Source organism: Chelonoidis abingdonii, chromosome 2, assembly GCF_003597395.2.
Source record: "Chelonoidis abingdonii isolate Lonesome George chromosome 2, CheloAbing_2.0, whole genome shotgun sequence".
NCBI lineage: Eukaryota > Metazoa > Chordata > Testudines > Testudinidae > Chelonoidis > Chelonoidis abingdonii.
In genome coordinates this window covers 79,149,634-79,174,517 of record NC_133770.1, presented here as the reverse complement: position 1 = coordinate 79,174,517, position 24,884 = coordinate 79,149,634, and the positions used below count along the sequence as shown (strand labels likewise).

The window sequence follows — 24,884 nt, the reverse complement described above, 5'->3', positions numbered from 1 at the left end:
CTCTCATCCATTTGGATGGGAGCAATATTTAGTCTTTAGGTGGCATTCATTAAACTGGGGGTGGAGGGATAGCTCAGTGGTTTGAGCATCTGGGATAAAAATCTGTTTGGGGATTAGTCCTGCTTTGAGCAGGGGGTTGAGCTAGATGACCTCCTGAGGTCCCTTCCAACCCTGATAGTCTATGATTCTGTGAAACAGTTAGGGCTAAATGTTTCCTTCATTTGCACTAAATTTTAGGTCAACTTACAACCACTGCTCTTTTGCCTCTCCCCATTGTTCACTGCATTGTGCTGGCATGTTTCTTTCATCCCTTCCATATTTTCCATATGGTTTGGTTTCTTCTCTGTCTGCCTGTCCCAGTGATATGCTGTGCTGCATAAAAATCAGCTGAAGGACGACTTACTTTGTGCTGTCACAGATGGACAGGAGGTGCTGTGTTCAGCAGAGTTACTTCAGCACATTGCACTAGTGCATCAGCAGGATAGGTAGGTGGAAAAGAGATGCTCACCGGTATTTCTGGGGAGCGATAGGTGGCAATAGCTCTTCTGTTTTTGATTGAATACACTGATAGAGTGATATAAGTTTCATTTTTTCCCCTCATGAATTCATCACTCTCTTCTTCTGAGTAAACTTCCCAGGAATTAGCATTTACTCCAAGTAGATAGGACTACTTTTTAAACACTTGCTGTGTTTGCAGTCTGACATATTCAATTATGAAGCTGTTCAGTTCTGGTTATAGCAATATGTCAAGTGACCTTCCATGGCTTGCAGTAACATTACACACAATGTTAGGTCTTTTTGTGATAGACATAATAATTTCCCATAGGAAAGAATGACGTGAGGGGAACTAATATCTTCTGATGCGCTCTGTCAGAGAGTAGAATGTGGGTGATTGTGCTTGGTGGTTAGATTAGGAGTGAGCCCTGGTGGCTACAGCAGGAGCCAGAAGTCAGTAATTGGAGCCATGGGCCAGAGCCAGGTTACATGGAGTGAGGCAAAGCAGGGGCAGGGCTGTTTCTAAGCCCGGAGCTGTCACAGTCATGGGTGAATGCTTTGAGCAGCCACCAAACTTCTGCTGCTGGGTTTAAGAGCAGGTCTGCTGACTCTTATCGCCAAGGAAGCAGCCTGCCACAGGCCAGCTCCGCTCCTCAGATTGCCTGGAGACTGGCTCTGCTGCAGGTTCTGCTTCCTTACGTCCCCTGCAATGCAGCTGTTATATTTTGATAACTCCGTGTCCATCCCTGCCTCACCCTCACAGCTGAAACACTATGTCTGTAGGAGCCAAACCAAACAACACATCATTTTTTTTAATACCACTTCTTCTTTTTCAAGCTGTAGCACTACCTGCTCTGCTAGTTGACTTAGATGTCCACCTATGAGAGCAAGCTTTCTTTTCAAAACTGACTTAATGTGATGCAATGGCTGTGCAGGCAGATTACTGTAGCAGGTGTGGGGCCACTCAGAATAACGTAAGACTGTAAGAAACTTTAGGGATTGGAAAAGGCTCAGTGTCTGACCTTTTGTTTGATTTGAGACTCCATCTTCTTGCCTTTGTCACCATGACTTCCAGTCTCCTAAAAGGATAGAGAATGCTTTCTTAAATCTCGCCAGCGTAGGGCCCAATTGTGGTTTTCCACCCACTGCTCCAACTTGTGGGTATGGAGGAGGAGCCTTACCATTCTGAGGAGTGTAAAGGGAGAGCAGCCATGGTACCACTCTTTCCAAGGTGATGGCATGAGCTTCTTCCCTATAATGTCAATTTTGCTGGCTGCTATGAAGGTGAGACGGACTGGTGATTTGCTGGTCCCTCTGGGAAGCTAGTGGTATTGATAGTGTCCAGTCCCCACACACACCCCCTTGAATGCTCTCCCTTTTTGTGCCCCTCAATCAAGACCATAGCCCAATGTTTGAAGGGGAATTGAAGGAACAAGGAGAGAAGGAGGAAGACATAGTGACTTGAAATGAGGAATGTTGTTCCCTTTTATTATTCCCTCATTTTCCTAACTGATTTTATTCTACATATGCCAGTAGGTAACTCATATCACTTTTATATCCCTTGGATTTTGTCTTGATATATTTTCTTCTATTTTATTACCAGTTCAAGAGAATTATCTGTGGTACATTGGAATGTACAGGTTTTAATCTGCATTCTGTTGCAAAAATAACACTTTTCGTAAAAGTCTCTGTCAGACACCTTGTACCATTTCACAGTCAAACTTGCAACAGATGTAGAGAAATGAAATATGAAATATACCTTCAGTCAGTCCACACTGAAATTTAAAAAATGGACTGTGTTCTCTCCATGAGCAGCAAGGTTTCATGTTTATAGGCTTCATGATCTACTTAGAACACATGCAATGTGGCTGCCACGTAAAAACACAGTGGCAAATCCAGATTAAATTCTGAAGCCAAACTTTTACTCTACATACATTCTTAATTGAATGGTTTCGTTCAGCCAAAATCCTCCACTAGTTCCACCCCCCTCAATTATTGACAACTCTACTACCCTCCTTTGTTATGTAAGTGCACACCTTAGGGCCATCTTCAACTTCTTTTCCATTTCCTGCTAAATCCTGGCTCTTGCTTCTTCCTCTGCAGTATTTATCAAATCTGTCCATTCTTCTTCGAGTGATTGCTCATATCCATTCCAGTTAGGTGTGCGCGCCGCGTGCACGTTCGTCGGAAGACTTTTTACCCTAGCAACACTCAGCGGGTTGGCTGGGCGCTCCCTGGAGTGGCGCCTCTATGGCACCAGATATATACCCCTGCCGACCCAACCGCCCCTCAGTTCCTTCTTACCGCCCGTGTCAGTCATTGGAACAGTGGAGCGCAGCTTAGCTGACCTCCACCTCCCTAGCTACTCGTAGTTTCTCGTTGTTATTTTGTACATAGTTGTTGTTCTCGTAGATATTAGAATTAGTTGTACGTTCTTAGTATAGTTAGCTTTGTACTAGTTAGTGGGGTTTGGGGCGTAGCCCCTTCCCTGCACCCGGTGCTGGCGCTCATGCCCGGCTCACCGGGCTTCAAACCATGCTCGGCCTGTCACAGGCCGATGCCGACAGGAGACCCACACGACTCCTGTTTGAAGTGCCTTGGAGAATCGCACTTAACAGCTAAGTGCTCTATTTGCAAGGCTTTCAAGCCGCGAGCTAAAAAGGAGCGGGACATCAGACTGAAACAGCTCCTCATGGAGGTGGCCCTGACACCGCCACCTTCGGCACCGAGCGCCGGTCAGTCTGTGAGCAGAAGCGCCCCTATGGCACCGGATCGCACCGGTACGCCTAAAGACTCTCGGCACTGGCCGTCACCGGCACCGAAGTCGGCTCCGCGTCGCTCCCTTTCTCCGAGGTCGAAGAAGGCCGAGACTCCTGCTGCTTTGGCAACGCCCACGCCGCAGCCAGAGAGTGCGCCCAGATCGGACCGCCCGGTGCCGATAGCCGCCGTGGCACCGACTAAATCGGTACCGTTGATTCTGGTCCCACGAGGGCCATCAAGTCCGGCGCCTCATAGCTCCCCGGCGTGTACCGCAGTAGAGCTCACCATGCCATCCACGCCAGAGGCATTTTTGGCGGCGAGAGACTTAATCGCCCTAACGGATTCAGCACTGCCCCTACCCCCGGCACCGTCGGTGTGGGTAATCCAATCTCTGGGCAAGCCGACCCTGACTAGACCACCGTCTCTCGGCTCAGCGGACCGGCACCGCTCAAGATCGCAATCCCACAGGCGCTCCCGGTCGAGAGAATGCTCCCGCTCTTGACGCCGCTCGCAGTCCCGGCACTGTTCTCCTACACGGCACCGGTCAGACTCGGGGCACCGGTCGGACTCACGCTCTCCACCTCACTATTCGCGGCACCGCTCTAGTTCCTGGCACCGATCCGGGCACCTCACCTCTCGAAGCCGCTCACACCGCAGGGACTCGAGATCCCGGTCGACGACCTGGAACCGGACTGCTCGCAGGTCCTGGTCTCAATCATGGTACCAATCTGAATACCGGCACTGGTCCCCGTTAAAAAGGGGAGTGAGGTCCGTCGGAACCTCAGCCCAAGGTTTCTCTGCTCCTCCATGGCCATCCAGGCAGATGTCGGTGTCCTCCCACGTGAACAGTTATTACGACCAGGACCGAGATACGGAGGCGCCTACCGGGGTCTTCCAGGAGGTCCAGTCTCAGGACACGGGACCTCAACAGCGGTCCTTTTGGACACCCTGGGCGTACCATCAGGCCCAAGGTGCTCCATTGGCCCAGACCCGCTCCGCTCCCTCAGAGCATCGGGAGCCAGAAGCCACCATTAGCCGTCCCCCTCCAGCTGGGACAGAGAAGCAGATGATCCATCCACCAGGCTCCCCGGTACCGCTAGAGCAGGATTGACCCATGAGCAAGAGGCCATTCAGGACCCTCTCATCCCCGGCGTGTCATCCTCTTCCTCTCCAGATGAGGCGGTGGCAGGGACCTCATCATCAGGGCCCCCGCCGATAGACTCAGGAAGGCCCCACATCAGGACCTCTAAGGAGGGTAGCGCTCAACATCGATCTCCCAGTAGAGGAAAGTCCAGAGGCGAGGACCAGTTGTCAGCACTGTCGGCGATGCCCCCACTAGGTGGCTCTGCTTTCATCTAAGACCATGCAGCTAATGTGACACTTATGGCAGCCCAGCTCTCCATTCCCCTACGGCGAAGGGAGTTGAGAGGAAATATATGGTACCTCTCCGGGGGTACGAATACTATATGTTATTCTCTTCCTTCATTAGTTGTCCAATCGATCCACAAGGGAAGCGCCATGGGCCAACGGCACCAGCCCCCAAATCTTAGGAGGCAGGATGAGACACTGGGCCACAAGGTGATCGAGCAGGCTCCTCTGCGTCCCGTGCCATAGCAGTCCCTGAGCCGTATCGAACTAACGAACACTGGGTGCACAGTGAGAGTTAAGAACTACTACCCACAAGGACCTCGCCAGAATATTTCTTACCATTTGAAAAGGGAAGAAGGGGCTAGAGACTCTCCCTCAGGCTTCTCCTCGAATGCGGTCCGAGTCGGCTAGCAGAGCTCGCTCAGGATAACATGAGCGCGTATCCTCAGTGCATCCAGGTCTCAAGCCGTGCCACCGACGCTCCAAATACATCCAGGTAGCTTATTGAGCGAAGGGTCCTGTTTCCTGAAAAGACGAACCCCAGTGCACGAGTTTTAAAGGGAAAAGGGTCATCATGCGCTTGTTGGCATGCATACGCCTGTGATCCCAACGCAGCCCTTCCGACTCAAAACCCCACCGGCCGTACTTTGTGCCCCGGCACAGACAAGACTTCAACAGAAGGCGCGGGCAGGGGGCCGTAGACGCCAGTCCAGGCCCCAGGGGGTCAAAACCACAGCCCCGCAAAAGCACGTCGGGGCCAAGTCTACTTTTGAAGGTACGGCACGAGGACGACGTACCAGTTTCAGACAGATCCTTCTCCTCCTACTCCAGCCTCTCTCCTACTTCCTCCCGGCGTGGTCACAATTGACCTCAGATATCTGGGTCTACGCACGGTGAAACAAGGCTACTGCTCCAATTTGTTTCAACCCTGCTTCCCACCCCGCAGTCCTCTTCAGGGCCCTCTCACGACAGCAGTCCTTCTTAAAGAGTGCAGTCTCTCCTCGCGCAGGAGCACTAGAGGAGTCAACCGGCAGAGGGAAAAGAGGGTTTGACTCCACCTACTTTTCTGATCCCAGTCCAGGGAGGCCTCAGCTGCTCTAGACCTGGAGGCCTCAACAAGTTCATGGTCAAGTTGAAGTTCTGCATGGTCCTGGAGCTTATTCCATCCTTTGGATCCTGGAGGACTGGTATTGCCGCCTCCGAAATGAAGGACGTTATTCCACACGCTCTCCCGTCCAACAAGGAGGTATCTTCGCTTTGTAGCAGTCCCGCAGCTTCAATCCTGTCCCCCTTGGCCTCTCCACAGCCCAGGGTGTTTTACAAGTGCATGGCCGTCAGTCGCACGCACCCTCGCCGGCAAACGTAACATGGTTTCCGTATCTGGACGACTGGCTCATCAGGGAACCTCTCTGCGTGGGGGCTCACCTCGGTCACCTTCGCACCGCAGGGCTTTGGTCTTCGCAGGAACGACGCTCCCATAAACGCCGAGAGCTGAGGCGTCTGCCTGCGTGCAGGCATTCAACAAATCTTCACGGTGTTGTTGTCTCAGTGATTACAGGACAAACAACGGCCATGTATCTATTACAAACAGAGAGGACTCGCTCTTTCTCCCTGTTGTCAAGAGGACATTGCTCTGGACTTCTGCAGACCACTCAATAGACACTGGTGGCTCCTTTTTCCCAGGGTTCGGAACACTCTGCGGATCAGCTGAAGTCAGATCCTTCCTCTGTCGTAATGGTCGATAGACCAGAGTTATCTTTCATCTTCCAGACGGTGGGTTTTTCCCATCAGCCTGTTCGGCCTCTTGCACGAACAGGAAATCAATCGTCTTGCTCCTTCGAGCTTACCGGGATAATCACGGACGCATTCTTATGTCGTGGAGGCACCGCCCATGTTTATGCCTCTCACGTTCCCTCTGTCGCAGCGTCCTGAATAAACCCGCAGGGAACAGAGCGCATATAATCTGATTGCGCACAGCGTGCCCCAGAACAACTGTACCACATGTCAAACTGCAGACAGCCCGAGCACCCGCCACTCTTCCAGACCTCATAACGCCAGGACCCACGGCAGTCTTCGCTCACACGGACTGCAGGCCCTTACCAGCTGACTCTGCATGCTGAACAGAATGCAGTTACGCTGTTCCGCGTCTAGCATGTTCTCTAAAAGCGAAAGCTCCATCGGTCAGTACTGGCAGTGGAAGCGTTCTCCTGCTGTGTCTACGCAGGAATGTACTGCCTTCTGAGTCTCTGATCCCCTGTTTGGACACCTGTTGGTCTCTTAGCAGCGGCGCGAATATTTCTCTGAGGGTGTCACTTGGCGGTATCTCGAATTCCATCCTGGAGCAAGTGGCCACTCTGTGTTTTCCCCCCCTTAGTCACTAGATTTTATTAAGGCGTGGAGCACCTCCCCAGTATCGCATCCCCATTGGACTCAACTGTAGTCCTAACAGTTTGCATCTGCCATTTAACACTGGCGCTTGCCGCTCCTGTACTGTCAAGGAAGACGTCTTCCTAGTGGCCTTACATCGACCAGAAGGGTCTCAAACTTCGAGCATTCAGTGGACCCGGATACTGTCTTCACAAGGCAAGTGTACAGTTGCGACTCCATCTGGCATTCCTCCTAAGGTTAGTGTCAGCCTTCCTTACAACCAGGACCTTCCTTCCCTCTTCTTTCCGAAGCTCAACATTCGGAGGGAGCGCAGTTTACGCCACTTAGATGTCAAGGGCGCCTTATAGCGATGTGGACAAGCCCCTTCGAAATCCCCAGTTTTCGTGGCAGTCGCTGATGGAGAAGTCTACATTTCTCCTCAGAGGATCTCCTTTGCGTAAAAGCATGCATATGCCACATCTATGACCTGGTCATGTCCTCGGTCCATTCAGCAGCGCTTCTACCAGAGCCCAGCGTACCTATCAACCCCTTCCTGGCCAGTGCCTATCCAGTGAGATAGTCGTGCAGCGACCTGGTCATCTAGTCCACATTTTCTGTTCGCTATGCTCTGGTTCAACAGTCTAGAGATGATGCAGCTTTGCTTAGTGTTCTGGCACGCTGCCACTATCTGCACTCGACCCCGTCTAGGTAAGGCTTGGAATCACCTAACTGAATGGATATGAGCAATCACTCGAAGAAGAAAAGACGGTTACTCACCTTTGTAACTGTTGTTCTTCAAGATGTGTTGCTCATATCCATTCCAAACCCACCCTCCTTCCCCACTGTCGGAGTAGCCGGCAAGAAGGAACTGAGGGGTGGCCGGGTCGGCTGGGATATATATCCGGTGCCATAGCGGCGCCACTCCAGGGGGCGCCCAGCTGACCCGCCGAGTGTTGCTAGGGTAAAAAGTCTTCCGACGAACGTGCACGCGGCACGCACACCTAACTGGAATGGATATGAGCAACACATCTCGAAGAACAACAGTTACAAAGGTGAGTAACCGTCTTTCCCTCACTTTCTCAAATGCTGCAACCTTCTCCTTTCTGCTTACCCCTATCTCTGCTGTCTTTGGCCATCCAGATTTCTACCTTTAAAATCATCATCTTCTCCTGTTACTCTATGGCACCCCTTCCTCGAGACATTTCACTAGCATCTTGTCTCATTGCACTTTAGGTTTAAACCCCTTGTCCGAATTTTCCAGGTTCTGCTCAGCTCTGTACCTGCTGCATCACAGCTCTCCTTTTCTCCTACTTCCTACCTTGTGACCTACCTTCTTCCAACTCTCCTCTTCTTTAATGCTGCCTTTATTTCCTCCACCGCCCCATTTGTAAGCTTGTGTCTTTTGTCATATTTTGTACCCCATAATCCTACAACAACCCACTCTCCTCGTATGAATGATGTGGCTTCATTTTTCATCCAGTCCCTTTACAGAACTCATTTATTGTGGCTTCTTTTTCACCACTCATCTCTGTTCGGACAGTCTCTACTGAATTAGTCTTGAGAGTCAGAACATGCGAATTTTTGCATAAAATGCTTTCATTTCAAAACTGTAATTATGAAGCAATAAAATAATTTCCTGCATGCTACTTTTAAATGTGAAGAGTGACAGAAATCTCTTAGGAGACTAAAAATGGTGCTGTATTGATACTCTGCTTGGTGTATTTTTATTGTACCAAATGAGTAATCTATGCTTAAATCGTTAGAGGTTGTCCAGTGTTTTGGGGTGGGGAAATCTGAAATTTGGGGTGAAATCCACCCTACCTCAGAAGCCCCAAGTAATTGGACTATACGTAAGGAACTCTTTTGGAGCAGGCCAGATTGAATTCAGCTACCCCTTTACCCACAGGCAGGCCACATAGGTGCTGGAACTAGGGCTTCTAGGGGTGCTGCCGCATCCTCTGACTTGAAGTGGTTTCCATCCTATTCAGGGTTTACAGTTTGGATCAATGGCTCTCAGCACCCCACTATACAAATTGTTCCAGCACCCGTGGCTGCAAAGCACCTCCTCTGTGACTGCTCTTCCAATCTATGGTAGCAGCAGGCCGACACTCTATATAGTTGGGCAACTAGTTCAATGTAAATGCAGATCCAGTGGCTCTTCTTTTCACCTGCTCCCATGGCCTCTTTAGGGCTGATACAGAAAACTCTTCCACAGCCCACAACTCATCATTGGCAATATGGGGTGAAATACTGGTCTCATTGGGATCAATGACAAAACTCCGATTGGCTTCATGGGGCCAGGGTTTCATCCAGTGTTCTTAAGTAATAAGAAGGACCTTGCATGCGTCCTCCATGCTTGGGTTCATTCCATGTTTTTTTTCAGTAAAAGTCTGGCACAAAGAAAATAATGCAAGTTAATTTCCTACTTATAATATTGCTTATAAAATTCAAAGTTTTTTTTAAATGCACAGCAGCAGTCTAAGCTTTTATTTTATTTTAAAATAGGACCTGCTTAAGAAATGCTACTCTGCCAAGGCCTCCTACCTTTTCCAGCAGGACAAGTTCTATGATGTCAGCTACGACACAGGAGACAAGTCTATCCAGTGTAGCAGACGACCAGATGCATTTAAATTCTGGATGACGTGGAAAGCATTGGGAACTACAGGACTTGAGGAACGAGTAAACAGAGCCCTTGCCTTAGCTAGGTACCTGATCTCAATTTTTTTTTTTTTGTTGTTTTAATTGACTGAAGCTTCCATAACAATGTCACAGCACACTGTCTATCCTGAAACCAGTTAAACCTTTGTAACGTTAAAATAATCTAATAATAATTGATAAATTAGGAATAAAATGAAGTTCAGGGTCCAATTTAATGGGGTACCATCAATCTGTATTAGGCCTAAAGGTGATCTTCTGGAAACTGATGTGGTCCGGTGAAGAACGCGCTTCTTATTTCAGATATCTAATTTAGAAAGAACTCAGCTGTTTTTCATTAATGCCAAAACACAATGGGCCAGATTCTGTGCTGTATCCAGCTGGAGGTGAATTTACCATTCCAGAGACTGTGTATGCTGGGGAAATTCCCTTGGGCCACTGCAGCCCCTTTATGGCTCTTTTATGCCATCAATTTTGTGGCAGTACCTGTAGGTAGAGTTGGTTTTCCTCCCCTTCCCCTAAAACTCCCTGGTGCAGGCAAGGTTTTAATGTGTAGAATGCCATCGTTTTTCTAAAGTGTGTTAGCATCTGTGGCTTCTGTCCTTGCAGCAGCCAAGAAATCCCACCACTCTAGTATTTGCAAATGCTTCTAAGAGGCATTTGAAATTAATGCTTTGTTTTTAAAATATATGTTTGAGCATGATCCATAATGTTCTTGAGAGTCAGGTGCAGAACCTGGATTTAGAAATGAAGGTTGGGATTACCATAATGGATCACACAAATGCTCCATCAAGTCTATACTTCATTGGTGGCCTGTATCGTGTGCCTCAGAGGAACGTGCAAGAAACCCTACAGCAGGATTTTATGGAATACCTGGCCCACAGGGAATTTTTCTTCCTAAACCCCATTAATTAGAGGTTGGCTTCTTCCTTGAAGCATCCCTTCAAAACCTCTCTAATAGTGTATCTTCACATGGTCTTGTTATCCTTCTAAATATTCAATCCTTTTTATGTTTGAACCCTACTAAGTTCTTGAGCTCTGTCTTGTAGCAGTAAGTTCCATGAGCTCATTGTGCACTGTGTAAAATTCTCCCTCAATGAGCACTTCCAAGATGGTGTTGCCAGAGGCTCTGGGAAGAGAATTATTTATATGGGTTATTTTGCATGGATACTGACCTTTTAAAATAATTTTGTTTAAAAAAAATCCTTTTCTTTTTGTACAGTGCCTAGCACAGTACGGTCCTGATCCATGACTGGGACTCCTTGGCTTCAAAATACAAATAATAGATATTAATAAGACTAATCAGCCCTATGTTACTATTTTATTTTTAATTTGATGCCAAATGCCATGGCAGAGAGAGTAATACCCTAGCATTTATAATGATGCAAGTTAAAGGGACATTTCCCCTTCAACACTTCCATGTAAAGAAAAAGCTAAAACATTAATTCTGTAAAAATATATGTATTATAAAGAAAAAAGGTGGTGCTAGAGGGAATTCATTAAAAACTAAATCCACTGTCGTGATTCTGCTGCTTAAATGTCCCTAGAGTCTTTTGAGTAAATTGCAGTCTTGTGTGCACTTCAGGGCCCTCTGTTGATATATGTATACAGAACCCATCAGTTCTTTCTGCTATCAGTAGACGGATTCAGCCACATCAAGGTCACTTGCGCAGGTCATCTGACTGAGAATGTACAGATTATTGATGAGATCAATACTCTCTTTGATAGTTGGGGATTTAGCTGGTGGTGTTTCTAAGTGACAGTGTGAGTTTTTATTTTTGTTTTGTTTTTTAATGAAATTGCCTTAATCAGATAACAGCGAGCAGTGATATTCTGTACAGTAGCTGCTTTGCTATTTTGACTTTGCATGGGAACAGGCACTTGGTAGCTGAGACATCACTTTCCCTGGGCACGAAGCCAGATTTCTTAACTACATGACCAGCTGTTTAGCCTTTTTTTTGCTATGTTACAGTAAGGTTTGTTTTGATGCCGCAGAGATGATATTTTAGTGTTCCTGAATATGACCTGGTTTAATTCTGGAGCTAGTCCATTGACCTTCCCATTTGAAGGCAAGAATTTTTCCACTGCCAGGCAGAGTTGCAAAGGTTTTTAATCTGATTGCAATTCTGTACTCCCTATGCATCAAACTCTGCCCACTGGCCATTGCATTGATTTCTTCCTTTTTTTTAGACGTGAATAATGTTTTCATAGCATTAGCTTAGATCAGATCAGAGTACTCCTGAGCTATTTGAGACTTACTTTTAAAATACTTAGAATAGAGTGCTCAACTGATCACTTTGGAGATTATTTTCTTTACGTTTAGTCCTGGTGCAAAGAATTTGATTCCCTTATTTCCACAGTTTGTGTCACTTCTGTCTGATTCCTTTTCTAAAGACACTCCTCCGCCTGAAACCTAGCTTAATTCACTACTGGCTCCTCCTCATTTTCTGCGGTGTTGGTAATTTGAAATATTTGTTTTTTCTGCTCTGTTATGAAGTTGTTGAGCTAGGAGTCCGCTCCATTTGCAATTCCACAGTCAGGGGATAATAATATGCAGTTCCACTGTCAATCATGGAAAGATGTAGGGAGAAAATTACATCACTGGTGCCAAATGGACCGGACATTAGAAATTGAGAATGATGGATTTTCTAGTGGATGCCTTTTTTGGCCATGGACAGTGGTCAGAGAAACATCAGATGTCAGTCAGTCATACACAATTTTTAATCTTGTTTCAGTGGATGGTTAAAAAACAAAAAACAAAATGCTAGCCATGGGTGAGAGAGAGATTTTGCAGTGCTAACTATATTGCTAACACCATTTTAAAATTGCTAACATCTTTCAATAACAAGGTGATCTCATTTTAGATAATCCAAAAAAGGGAAGCGTTGTTGTATTTTTGTGTGAAGTTTTGTTTTAAATGAATGAGGGAACACGGGCTATTCCAGTTCAGGACCTCTCCTGAGCAGATTGTTTGTTGTGCTCGGTGCTGTAATTTTATGATATGGAAAAATATCATCTAGCCAGTAGTCAGGGTCACTAAACTTGTTCCACTTGAGTCCACAAAAATATCTCCTCCAGAGGCATGGTTGGTCTTTGCCCAGTTTGCCAACTAGCCTCATAGCCATCCCATAATAAAACCAGTCTAATCCTTGGTGCAATAATGGTAAAGCATCTTTTTTATTCTTTGCTTAGCTTTGTCAACCTGAACGTTACTGTGGTTGATCACGGTGGCCAGGTGGCAAACCATAATGCTAACAGTAACTGCTGATCTAAATGGACATTGAAAGAGAGATTCAATGCTGGCTTCGTTTTGATAAGATGGATGGAAGGATCTCGGCAGCATGTAGTTAGATACAGCATTCAGAGCTGGCATCAGCACTTTGTCATGGCAATCAGGTTGTATGGATATACACTAAGGGTAATGAGTCACATGCGCAGGTCTTGTTAACCACAAACAACACGGCAACTCCCCACGCTCTGCTTTGAAAAACGTATTCTCTCTAAGGTATTCTTTATTGAGTCCCTGGATAAACAAACTTTGCAGGATCTCTGCTAAAGTGCCAGGCTGTGACAATGTAGCTGTGCTGGTGGTTCCCATACTGGGACTTTCTCCTGGCATGTACACAGGGCCCAAAGTTGGTGTTTTGACAGATTTCTCCCTCCCTCTATTGTGCTCACTGTATGTGGCGATAACCAGTAAAAGCAGTTACAAGCAGAAAAATGCCTAAGTATCACAACAAATGGACAGATTTATTGAAGTATTCTCAGACCCTGGCCAGAATCCTGACAAAAGGACTTTGGTGGGGTCTGATCATGCTGACTGCACACACAGACTCATGCTGGCATTACTGATTTGCAGTTGCTGACAGAGCAAACAGGAGATAAAGTACATTCAATAAAAGCAGTAGGTAGCTAGATGAATGGAACTTTGCTGTGTGTGGAACGGGATGCAGCGATTAACAACAATACAGTGCCATGGGAACAGTGTTCTCCAAACTACAGGCCAGTGCCCTGGAGCCAGTGCAGTTAAACAAGACAGATGGGAGTATGCAACAGCTCCATTCACAGCCAGGGCAGCACAATACCCCTTACCTAGTGCCTTTACTCAGGCTATCGCTACGCTAGAGAGCTTATACCAATGCAGCAGTGCCGCTGTAAGCTCCGTCATGTAGCTGCTTTTAGAGTACGTCTATACTACCCACTGGATTGGCAGGTAGTGTTTGATACATCAGGGATCGATTTATTGCATCTCGTCTGGACGCGATAAATCGATCTGCGAATTGATGCCCATACTCCACCTCGGCAGGAGGAGTAAGCAGCGTCGACGGGGGAGCCACGCCAGTCAACTCGCCGCCGTGAGGACGGCCAGGTAAGTCGAACTAAAATACTTCAACTTCAGTCACGCCAATGTTGCTCAGGGGGGTGGGTTATTCACACCCCTGAGCGACATAGGTTATGCCAACATAAGTGACAGTGTAGACATAGCCTCAGAAGCAATTAAATAGGCCTGACAAAGATTTGGCTGCAACCTTTGCAGCTGGGGCTGTGCATGCAAATGTCACGTGATTACTTTGTGTGAATATGGCAACATATAATTACCACAGAACCCAGTTTATCCAAACCTCCATTTTGCGGCTCTTATTAACCGAACCACTCGCGCATACGTAGGATCATGGGACACTGACATCACCTCCATCATAGTGTTCACATGCCATGTTTTCAGTCTTGCAAATTATTGACACTACTAAGCAAAAATGCGTAGTGCTGTGATTAGATGCTAAACTAGAGATTATTAATAAAATTAAAAAAAGAATCACTAGCAAAAATAACCCAAAATTATGGCATTGGATAAAGCACAATATTGGACATCAAACACAATGCAGAGGAAATTCTTAAATATTGCATGAATAACTCTGCATACTGGAAGACCATGAAGCAACTGAACGATGCTGGTCTAGATGAAGCCCTTTATCTGTGGTTTATACAGGCGAGAGAGAGAGGCATTCCTATTAGTGGTCCTTCACTATGCGAGAAGGCTTAAGGCTTTCATCAAGGTTTAGAAGGAGACACATGTTTCTCTGCTAGTCAGGGCTAGCTCGGTCAGTTTAAAAAGCGTCATGACATCCGACAACTAACAGTCACCAGGGAAAAGCTGTCTGCTGATTCTGGAGTTATTTCTGACTATTTAAAAAAAAAAAAAAAAGGCAAGTATCTTAGCTGAGCACAACTTGTCACTGGAACAGATTTACAACTGTGATGGGACTTGCTGCCAGAATGGAAAGATCTGCGCCTGGTTACAAATGGAGCAAAGAACATTTGACAGCCCTGGCCTGTGCTAATGCTAGTGGCACGTACGAGCTCCCATTAATTTATCATTGGTAAAGCAATGAATCCGCGTGCACTTAAAAATGCAAAAATGGATGCTTTGCCTGTCCTCTACAAATCACAGGGAAAAACATGGATGAACAATGTTTTGTTTCATGATTGAGTTTTTTAAAACTTTTGTTCCAAGCATGCGAGCTCATGTGAACAAAAACAGTATCCCATTGAAAGCTATCTTACTGCTGGACAACGCAGTCGCTCACCCTGATGACAGAGGGCTCACCTCCCAAGATGACCTGATCTTCTGGGGGAGTTTTCTTCCTCCAAACGTAACTTCTCTATGCAGCCTATGGACCAAGATGTGCTGTAAAGTCTAAAACAATGCTATCAACAGGATCTTCTTAACTGACTACTAATGTCTGATGAAGCAGTTGAAAATAAAGGCAATATGTTGCAGCGCTGGAAAAAAAATCAATATCGAGGATGCTAGATACAGGGTTGCAGAAGCATGGGAAGACATCTCCAGGTCAACCTTACAAACACTGAGGAAAAATCTGTGGCCTGAAGTTATTGCTGATACTCAGAACAGTCACCGGGCAGCTGCAACAACAGGATTGGCAGGTGAAGAAGAGACCAGTGCTTGTGTGGATCTCCTCCATAAGACTTCCTCACTGCACAGAAGTTGACGAAGATGACCTTGCAGATTTGGCTTGAAAATGATGCTAGCTACCCTGGCCATCCATTACTGGATGGTGCCAAAATCTTACAGACTGTACCAGATGCTGACAGCGACTATGCAGTTGAAGAGTCTGCTGAGAAAGAATTGATGGGAAAAAATTCTCACTGCGATGCTGCAACAGCAGGAAACCTCTTCCTTCAATACTTGGAGCAACGGCCCGATACTGACCCCTCTGAACTGCTGTTAATGAAGCAACTCCATGATCGCACAGTGAAGAAGAGAACCTTTCATCTAATACAATGCAAACTGTCAGATTTTTTTCCAGGTATTATAAATGCGAGTGCTGCTGTACCTACCACTATGCTATTTGCTGTACTTTCTGCATATCACGTGTTCTTGTTACCATTAATATTGCTGTTTCAACTTAAGATCATTTCTGCATTTTTTAAAAACTGGTACTCTTTACTAGAAGTAATAGTTCGTGTACGCTGTAAATTAGGAAGGAGGTTACGTTTTAATGCTTTGTAATGATTATCATTTTTGGATTTTTTTTAAAAATTGTACTCTTTGTGATGTTGTGTGTACATAAGCTAGAGATGGTAACTTGTGTAACATTAAACAGACTTTGTAGACCAATCAACCTAGTGTCAGAACAGATTTAGGAGGTTGCAAGTACAGAGCCAGTATTAGGGGGTGACAAGCAAGGCAATTGCCTGGGACCTCACGCCACAGGCCCCTGGGAAGCTAAGTTACATGCTTCAGCCAGTGATGAGCTCCGAAAATCCTAATAACCAATTCCCTACCGGGTCCTTGGTGGCACTTTGGTGAGAGGGTGGTCTTAACACGCTCCGTTTTTTTCGGCAGCATTTCGGCGGCGGGTCCTTCACCCAGAACGAGTGAAGACACGCCTCTCCACCCGCTGCCGAAGTGCCACCGAAGACCCAACAGGGAATCACGCGGTGAATACAAGCCCCACGTGCCCGTCTCCCCCAACATCCGACCCCAACCCAACCTACGTCCTGCCCCCAACTGCCACGCTCAGAACCCGCAACCCATCAAGCCCCCCTCACTCCTTGTTCCCTCCACCACCCCCTCCTGAGACCGGGGTGAAAGTAAGTCCAGTGACTTACTGGTACACTGGGGCCAGCTCTGGTCCTCAGAAGGGGCGGGGCCTAGGGCAGAGGGGACGTGGCTGAGGGAGTCAGAGCCAGCCCCAGTCCACCCTGTAAGGTAAGTGCTGCCGCTGCCGCCACCCCACCCAGCCCTCCCCCCTGTGGTAGCAGCAGCAGCAGCCTTGGGCTCTGAGGCCTATTTAAAGGGCCTGGGGCTCTCCTGCTTCTACTGCCCCGGCCCTTTAAATAGCCACGGGAGCCCTGGGGAAGTGGAGGGGCTCCCGTGGCTATTTAAAGGACCAGGGCAACAGAGACAACTGGAGCACTGGACTTTTTAAATAGCCCCCAGGGCCCCGCAGTCCTACCCCAGGGCTCCAGCATTGGAGCTCTGGTGGCAATTTAAAGGGCCTGGGACAGGACGGTCCCATGGACCGGAGTTTACCCAATCGCTGGTCCCTTTAATAACCAGTCCTACGTCGACTTCTAAATTTAAAACCAGTTCTTGCGAACTGGTGCGAACAGGCTCCAGCTCACCACTGCTTCAGCCCCAGGCACAGGGTTCCAGCTGTCAGCCGTGGGCAGCAAGGCTCGGGCTGTCAGTTGTAATTTAAAATCCGATCCTAGCCTGTAATAATCCAATAGTTTAAATTTTCTAGCAGTGATGTCTCAGGCAAGGCCTGACTCAAGTGGCCTAAGGGCAAAAAGGGTTTTAAATGTCCTAAACATTCCCTAAACCTGCCAGGGTTGCTCCTTCTAACTTCAGCAGCTGCTCCTACCCTTTCCCGCAGAAAATCAAATACTGGGTGACTTGATCACACGCTCCCTCTCCTTATTACAGTTATGCTGGTCCAGTTAGTATTGTTTCTGTGCCCTATGTGGCTAAAGTGACTATTTGCACAGCAGTAAGAGTGCATAACAAATACAGGCAGTGAACAACTTTCAAAGAGCTCATATGCAAAAAAAATTTCAACCTGAATAGTTTGAACAATTATGAATAACAGTTGAAATGCTGAACAATTCACAAACAGGAAAAAAAGCCAAAATGTGGAGAAAGTGTTCACAATGAATAGTTTGACCATCTCTACTCTTGATGCATTACACCCAGAGCCAGTTGGAAGAACTTTGATGGAACCATATTGCACTGGAATATGCAGTTCTGTTGAAATTCAAACATGTCGGAAAATCAAGTTGATTTTACCACTGTTTCATTTCAGAAGAAAAATGTGGAAAAAAGTTCAGACGGTAGTGAGATGTCCTATTTCAGCATTTTTGGAACAAAATATTTAGATTTTTTTTTTGTTTTTAAATTACTTTGTTTTAATTTTTTTTAGATGTTGTGTTATAATACAAAACAGCCAATGTTGCAAAGTTTCGATTTCATCAAAATGAAATGTTTTGATTGACCTAAAACAATTTTTTTTTTGTTTTTTCCGTTGTGGAGAATTTTAAAATGTTTTCCTTATAATTTGGAACAAAGCTGAACTTTGAAATCCTTTGCAAAATGGAACTTGTCTTCCACACACAGCTCCAATTACTATCTTTGACTAGAGATGGAACTGAACTGCAAACTTTGGATCCACACCCAAAGTCTTCTGAAAATCAGGTGGGGTGAAATCCACCCTTTTTGGTTTAGAATTCTGTAGAGATCTGTGCCTACTGTAACGATTGGGTCAAGATACAAATATTTCTGTAATTTGAGTTTTTTTTGGATCCAGGATTTTGGTTCAGATCTATTTTCGCTTATTATATTACTGTGTTTCTGCTGCTGGTGAAAGAAGAAAATTTTCTTTTAGTGCACACTTATTGGAGAATACCCAGGGATTATTGTGCATCAGTGACATATATTGTGTAAAAGTGGAACTGTGAGGATACTGGGAGTTGTTGAGAGAGAGGCCCCGTGCAGCAGGGCATGCTGCTAAAGAATAGGAGAGAGTCAAAGAATTGGGGGCAGTGGCAAGGTTGAGAGAAATGTCAGAAGTAGGCAGTGAAGTGAAATGAGATAGCAGCACAAAGCTCTCAGTTGTGGAACAGAAAGTGAGTTATTAGTGGAGAACAACTCAGGCGTTGACTATACTAGCAATTTATAACTAGCTACTTGGTATAACTACATTGTTCCAGGGTGTGGAAAATCCGTACCCCTGAGCAACATAGTTATAGTGACCTAACTCCCAGTGTAGACATCACTATGTCGATGGGAAACCTCTCATCAGCACAGCTACTGCCTCTCGGGGTGGTGGAGTACCAACACTGTCGATGCAGTTAGTGTCTCCACTAAGCACTACAGCAGAACAGCTACATGGCTGCAGCATTTTAAGTGTAAACAAGCCCTCAGTGTTGGAAAAGGGAGCTACATCGGTGAATCCGTGCAGACAATTCTAATACAGGTAGGCCCGATTTCTGCTCCCACAGAAAGCGGGCAGCATTTGGTCTACACCGTCACTCACCGCTTGGCTCCAGTCTTTACTTATTTTCAGGAGCTGGTTATCCCATTAATTGTTGTATTTTCACAGCAGGTAGAAACTATTTTAAAGTTCTGCTATTAAGAAATCTAGACATGTTCAAGACAATTTTTTGCTATCTGCATATCCTATATTTTTGTTCATCTTATAAACATTGTATGTTGACTTACAGATACCTAGTAGATGAAATTAAGAAAAGAGAAGGATTCCAGCTTCTGTTGGAGGTAGGTGACTATAGAACTGAGTTTATTTTTTGTCAAATGCCAGTCTCTATTTTGGGTGCTTATTTAAATAAACTTGGTAAATTGCTGATGCACAGAAGTGTTAAACCACATCATATTGTCCATATTTCACATAATCAGTCTGTCCATTTCCCTTGCTTCTGGGGTTGTGTAGGCATTGGGACCTATGGCTTGAGTAATCCCATGTATGGCAATGGGTAGGGTTGCAAAAGGAGCACCCTTGCTAGAGCTGGTTGGAATTTTTCAGTTAAAACTTCTGTCCTGAGAGTGCACTCTTCTTCATTTAAAAAAAATAAAAATAAAATAAAACAATCCCCACCTCCTTCACCGTTTCCCCCGCACTCCCAAATTTCCAGTGTAGAATAACTGACACTTTTCAACCAGCTCTGCTGATAACGTTTTTTCCTTCCAATTTACTCCATGGCAAAGTAAGTTGATGAAGATCCTGTTTGCAGAGAATGTGCTGAGCAGCAGGGGTCTCCGCTCCTGCCCCTGCTCAGCAATTTGTCCAATGAGATCAGCACCTGGGGACATTGAGAAGGGGAGTCTATTTAGAGGAACCTTCAGAGTGTGTGTGGGTGGGTGGGTGTGGGTGGAGCAGCAATGGGAGAAGGAGCAGAGTAGACAGGAAGATGGGGAGTAACAGGATGGTGGAAGCATAAGGGGAGAAAAAAGGGGCAGGAGGAGGAAGGGGGCAGCAGACACGTGAAGAGCAAAAGGGTAGAAAGAGAATTAAAAAAACAGAAGTGAATTGTTTAAAATTGAAATGTGGGCTTATACTTGTGCTTTAACTATCATGGTTGGAGTGGAAGCTGAAAGAAACTGAAAACATAATTTTTTCCTGGTAAACTTCTGCTAATTTGGAAAGGGCACACTGGGGTTGGCGGGGAGATTATCCTGGGTAACAAGGGGTTCTGGGGAAGGTTTTGTGGCTTGTCTCAAGCCTGTTTGAGTGCCAAGGTGTCCTGGAATTTGTAGTCCAGAACAACTGGTTGGAATTGTAAACAACTCAGCAGCAATGTGTGCTGGGATAGGGAAGGCAGGGATGTGAAATAGCTCAGGAAAGAGATCAGATTTAATGTGGGGTCCTCTACAGAGTGAAAAACGTGGAGAGAGCAGCCATAGCTGCTGATGAGCCCCTCCAGTGAGGGGGTGCCAGGAGTATAGGTGAGGCTGTGGGAAGGAGGAACAGATGGGAAGAGGCCTGCAGAAGAATAAGAACCCTAAGGCGGGGTAAGCTGCCCATTTGGGAAAAGGCTGCCAGTGACCCAGAAGTGTCAGTCCTGCACTGAGGATGAAGGTTTAGGTTTGTGCAAGGAAGCCCATGAAGGAAACTATCTGGGGCAAAAGAGCCTGATGGTGGGATTGGGCAGTTGCTTATTGTTTAGAGGCCCCAGGCTGGGACTTTTAGAGAATGTGAGAGAAAAGCTTTGCCTTCTCTTGCTGCATGAAGGGATAAGATTGTTCAGACACTGAGGGAGGGATTGGAAACTATGTGAAAAATGGCTAAGTGGAGCCAGTTTTTCTTGGACTTCTGTTGACTCTGGAAAAGGTAGAGTTTTCCTCACATAGCTAGAGGGTTAACCTACCCAGTGAATGAAGGGAAACTGAGGCTTGCTGCATCTGATGAAGGGAAGATAAGCCACTGACTGCATGCACCCCTGCCCTGAAACAGAACTGAGATTGAAACCCCATATTAGTCAGCTAGCGCTTCAGCTCATGAGGAAACTACTATATGTCCGGGGCTTGATTTATTCTTATTAGAGAAATATGGGACTTTTAGAGCTGAACTTCATTTCATTCTTTGGCAGCAGGTGGCAAGTCTGCTGATCTCTTCCTGCTGATAATGGTAATATTCTCCTTGCTGATCAAAGAATGTGTTAAATGCAGTTTAAAGTGAAGCAGTGAATATAAATAGTTCCCAGTGCCCTTTCATGAAAGAATTTGGCATGGTCTAGGTAGTCTGCTTTCGCTTGGGAGGAGGTCTGGGACTACCAGCAGTGTTTGCATTGGGGTAAATGATGGTGTGATCTAGCTATTTTTGTCCCTATTTCAACATTTGTTCCTTCTTTTTCAGCCAGCATCAGTGGGTATAGTAGGGTTTAGTAGTGGGGAGGTATGTTCTAATCCTCTCTATCCTTTGCCCCATATAAGTAGAGCTCTGAATTGCAAAGACATGGCAGGTCACCATTAAGACGGTGTAGTTTTTTTGGGAAGTTTAAATAGGACTGGGATGCATTAACTGTTTATCTAGATGGTGCTATGTGTTCATCATTTGTCCCAAAAAAACCTGGACAGAATCTGTAGGTGCCTATTGGGAAAATTTGTGAATCCTACACACAGAATCCTCATAAGTATGAAGTGTCCTAATTTTAACCAACCGTGAATGGTCATTGTTGTGAGTCTCTCAACAAAAACAAGCTCTGAATTGAGCATAAAACCTAAGAGAGATACTCAGGAGTCGGGTGGAGAAGTGGAGTCTTTGTTTGTTCCAGTCATGTTCAGAAATTTTGAGAGAATATCTCCTGGACAGGACATGTACATCACTCCAAGAAGTGTGGGACTCTTCTTAAAGGCATGGAATCCTGGCCTCAGGTCCATCATTATACCGTATGAGTACCAGGCGGTCAAAAAAATTGCCATTATAAGGGTTTTTTAAAATGAATAATAGGATTTTCTGAAACCAAATTTTTCTGGTTTTTTTGTATTATTATTGATGAAATTTCAATTTTTTTCCCCTTGAAATGAAAAATTAAGGAAAAATCAAAATATAAGTTTTAATTTTGAAATTGTGCTAAAATGCCCACCTTCTCTCTGCTTCCCTTCCCTCCTCCTTTATCCCACTGGAAAAGAAAGGGGTGTGTGTGTGTGTGTGTGAGAAAACTTAAAGACTGGCCTTCCCATCCAGTGGGAGGGTGGGGGGAAAGCAGGGGTCGGCACAGGCATTGTACAGGAGTAAGGGGGGTGAAAAAATATAAAAGCATTTGGGGTTTTTACTATGGCAACTAAACAAAAGCTCCTTCAATCCGATGAGTGATGTGTTTTTTTGTTTGGTGGATTGTTGTTTTTTTTTATGAAACATTTCTAAAACTCAAACATTTTAGCTGAAAATTTTCACAGAAATATAATAGAACTTTTTGACCTGCTCTTGCGAATATGATGTGACATAAGTGAGAGAGAAATAAGCAATCATTTTTTCTCTTACTCAGCCAGAGTATGCGAACATTTGCTTTTGGTACATTCCATCAAGCTTAAGAAAAACAGAGGAAGGACCTGAGTTCTGGGAGAAGCTCCATCAGGTGAGAAGTACATGTGTGGCTTACTGGTTTATTATGATTATCCCTTCTGCCAGGGAAGAAGGAGAAATAGCTCCTGGATGTGCCCACCATTAACCCATCAATAGAATGTTATTTAATCTGTAGATAGATGATACTAGGATTTCTAAGTTTATTATGCTCTCTATTTAGACAAAGCTAATTAAGTTTTTCTTCTTAATGTAACAAAAGCAGACATTATGCAAGTATTCAGTTTACTATCAAAATTGTTAGCGGATGATGGAGTGGAGAGAAGAGAAACAGTATTGTCTGTATCTGTTGTCTAGACAGAGCATTCATTACCTATTTCATACACTTAACATTGTCCTTGGGACTTGTCTTGCATTATCAGTGGATAATGTAAGGGAAGAAGTGTTTAAGAATACATTTCTGATATTAAGCAACCCATAAAAGGAAGTAGGACTAGAAAAAATTAATGGTGAACGTTTGGTAACTTTTTGTCACTCTTATAGAAAATTACTAACATTTTGAAAATGGACTAAATTCTTTGATCAGAGTAAATTAACTACAGAGGAGCCTACAGTTAAGATTAATTAGAAAAGTAATGAAAACTGTGATATTTGTGTATTATTGAATAAGAAACTCTGAAACAAAGTGAGCCAAGCCGATTGTTGGTGGATGGCTTGTTCTGGTTTTCCTTTTAACACACTTTAACTAGGCAGTAGAAATGTGAGGTGGAGTGAGGATATATAAATCCTAGACACAGCTAGGAAATCTTTTCTGCAGAGCCCAATTCTTTTCTCCCAATTGTGCTCACAACACAAAAAGACCCCCTTTGAATTAAAGCAGGATACTTCTGTCTTCGGGGATGAGATCTTCCCTCCCCTAAATACTCTTTTACAATAAAATATTACTTAACACTTATACAAGCCCCATAAGCAAAAATAGGTCAGATACTCAGCTAGTGTAAGTCAGCAGAGCTCCATTGACTGCAACAGAGCTATGCTGTTTTACATCAGCTGAGGATCTGGCCCATGGCCCCTGCTCCAAGAAGCTTATAAAGTATATTAGGTGCTCTATGGCCCCAAGCAGGGTGGGGGAAGAAAGAGAGGTTTCCATATTCCATATCGCAAGATGCCGCACGTGTTGGGTCAGATCATGAGAACCCCTTATTGCAAGATGCTTCCTCTCCCCTCCATACACAACTGTCAATGGCCTCTCACTGTAACAGTGCCTGTGCCCCTCAGGGAGCAAGACTCTGAAAACGGGGCAGGGAGGAGCATAGAAGAGGGGAGGTGATGGCCGCCCACCTTTCTCTGTGCCCACTTATGTGGAAGGGCGGGTGCACTAGGAGGAGGGAAGGGGGGTAGAGATGGAATAGAGGGAGCACCTTACCGCACACAGAGAATGCCTTTCTGAGTCTCCCCAGTGGTGCCCCTGGAGCAGTGCAGCTCCACGCACCACCTATCAGGGCTGTGATGTAAATACACCTCTACCTCAGTATAATACTGTCCTTGGGATCAAAAAAATCTTACCACATTTAAGTGAAACCGTGTTATATTGAACTTGCTTTGATCTGCTGGAGTGCACAGTGCTACCCCCCCTGGAGCACTGCTTTACCACATTATATCCGAATTCGTGTTATATTGGGTGGTGTTATATCGAGGTAACGGTGTACCACAACGTATCCCATTCTGTTAGCTTTGTTAAGTTAGCTTTTTATAAGGTTGGCATGGGACTCTGCATCCCAGTAGAAGGTAGGTTGTAGGAAAGGATTTGAAGGAAGAAAGGGAGTTTCTGTACAAAGGAAGGGAAGAGTGTTTTCCTTCGTCTTCCCAATAATCCAAGGGGGAGCTCTGTGGTTATTTTATTTCTCCATCCCCAACACTGGAGGGGAGGGTGGCAAATGTGGGACACAAAGTGCAACAGGGACTCACAGTGAGAGAGAAGCAGAAAAGAATATAGCTGAAAGTTCTTCTTCGAGTGCTTGCTCATATCCATTCCAGTAGGTGTACGCGCCGCGCGTGCACGTTCGTCGGAAACTTTTACCCTAGCAACTCAAGCGGGCCGGCAGGTCGCCCCCTAGAGTGGCGCCGCTATGGCGGGTGATATATACCCCTGCCGGCCCGCCCGCTCCTCAGTTCCTTCTT

General features: G+C 45.6%; 1 protein-coding gene across 1 annotated transcript in view; it reads left to right on the top strand.

Moving 5' to 3' along the window:
* Positions 1 to 24,884, top strand: part of GADL1 (glutamate decarboxylase like 1) — a 130,186-nt gene that overhangs the window by 44,792 nt on the left and 60,510 nt on the right. Inside the window, exons 12-14 of the mRNA XM_032784160.2 lie at positions 9,496 to 9,695; positions 19,390 to 19,441; positions 22,669 to 22,758. Of these exons, the coding sequence (XP_032640051.1) occupies positions 9,496 to 9,695; positions 19,390 to 19,441; positions 22,669 to 22,758 (342 nt within the window). The remainder of the gene's footprint in view (positions 1 to 9,495; positions 9,696 to 19,389; positions 19,442 to 22,668; positions 22,759 to 24,884) is intronic.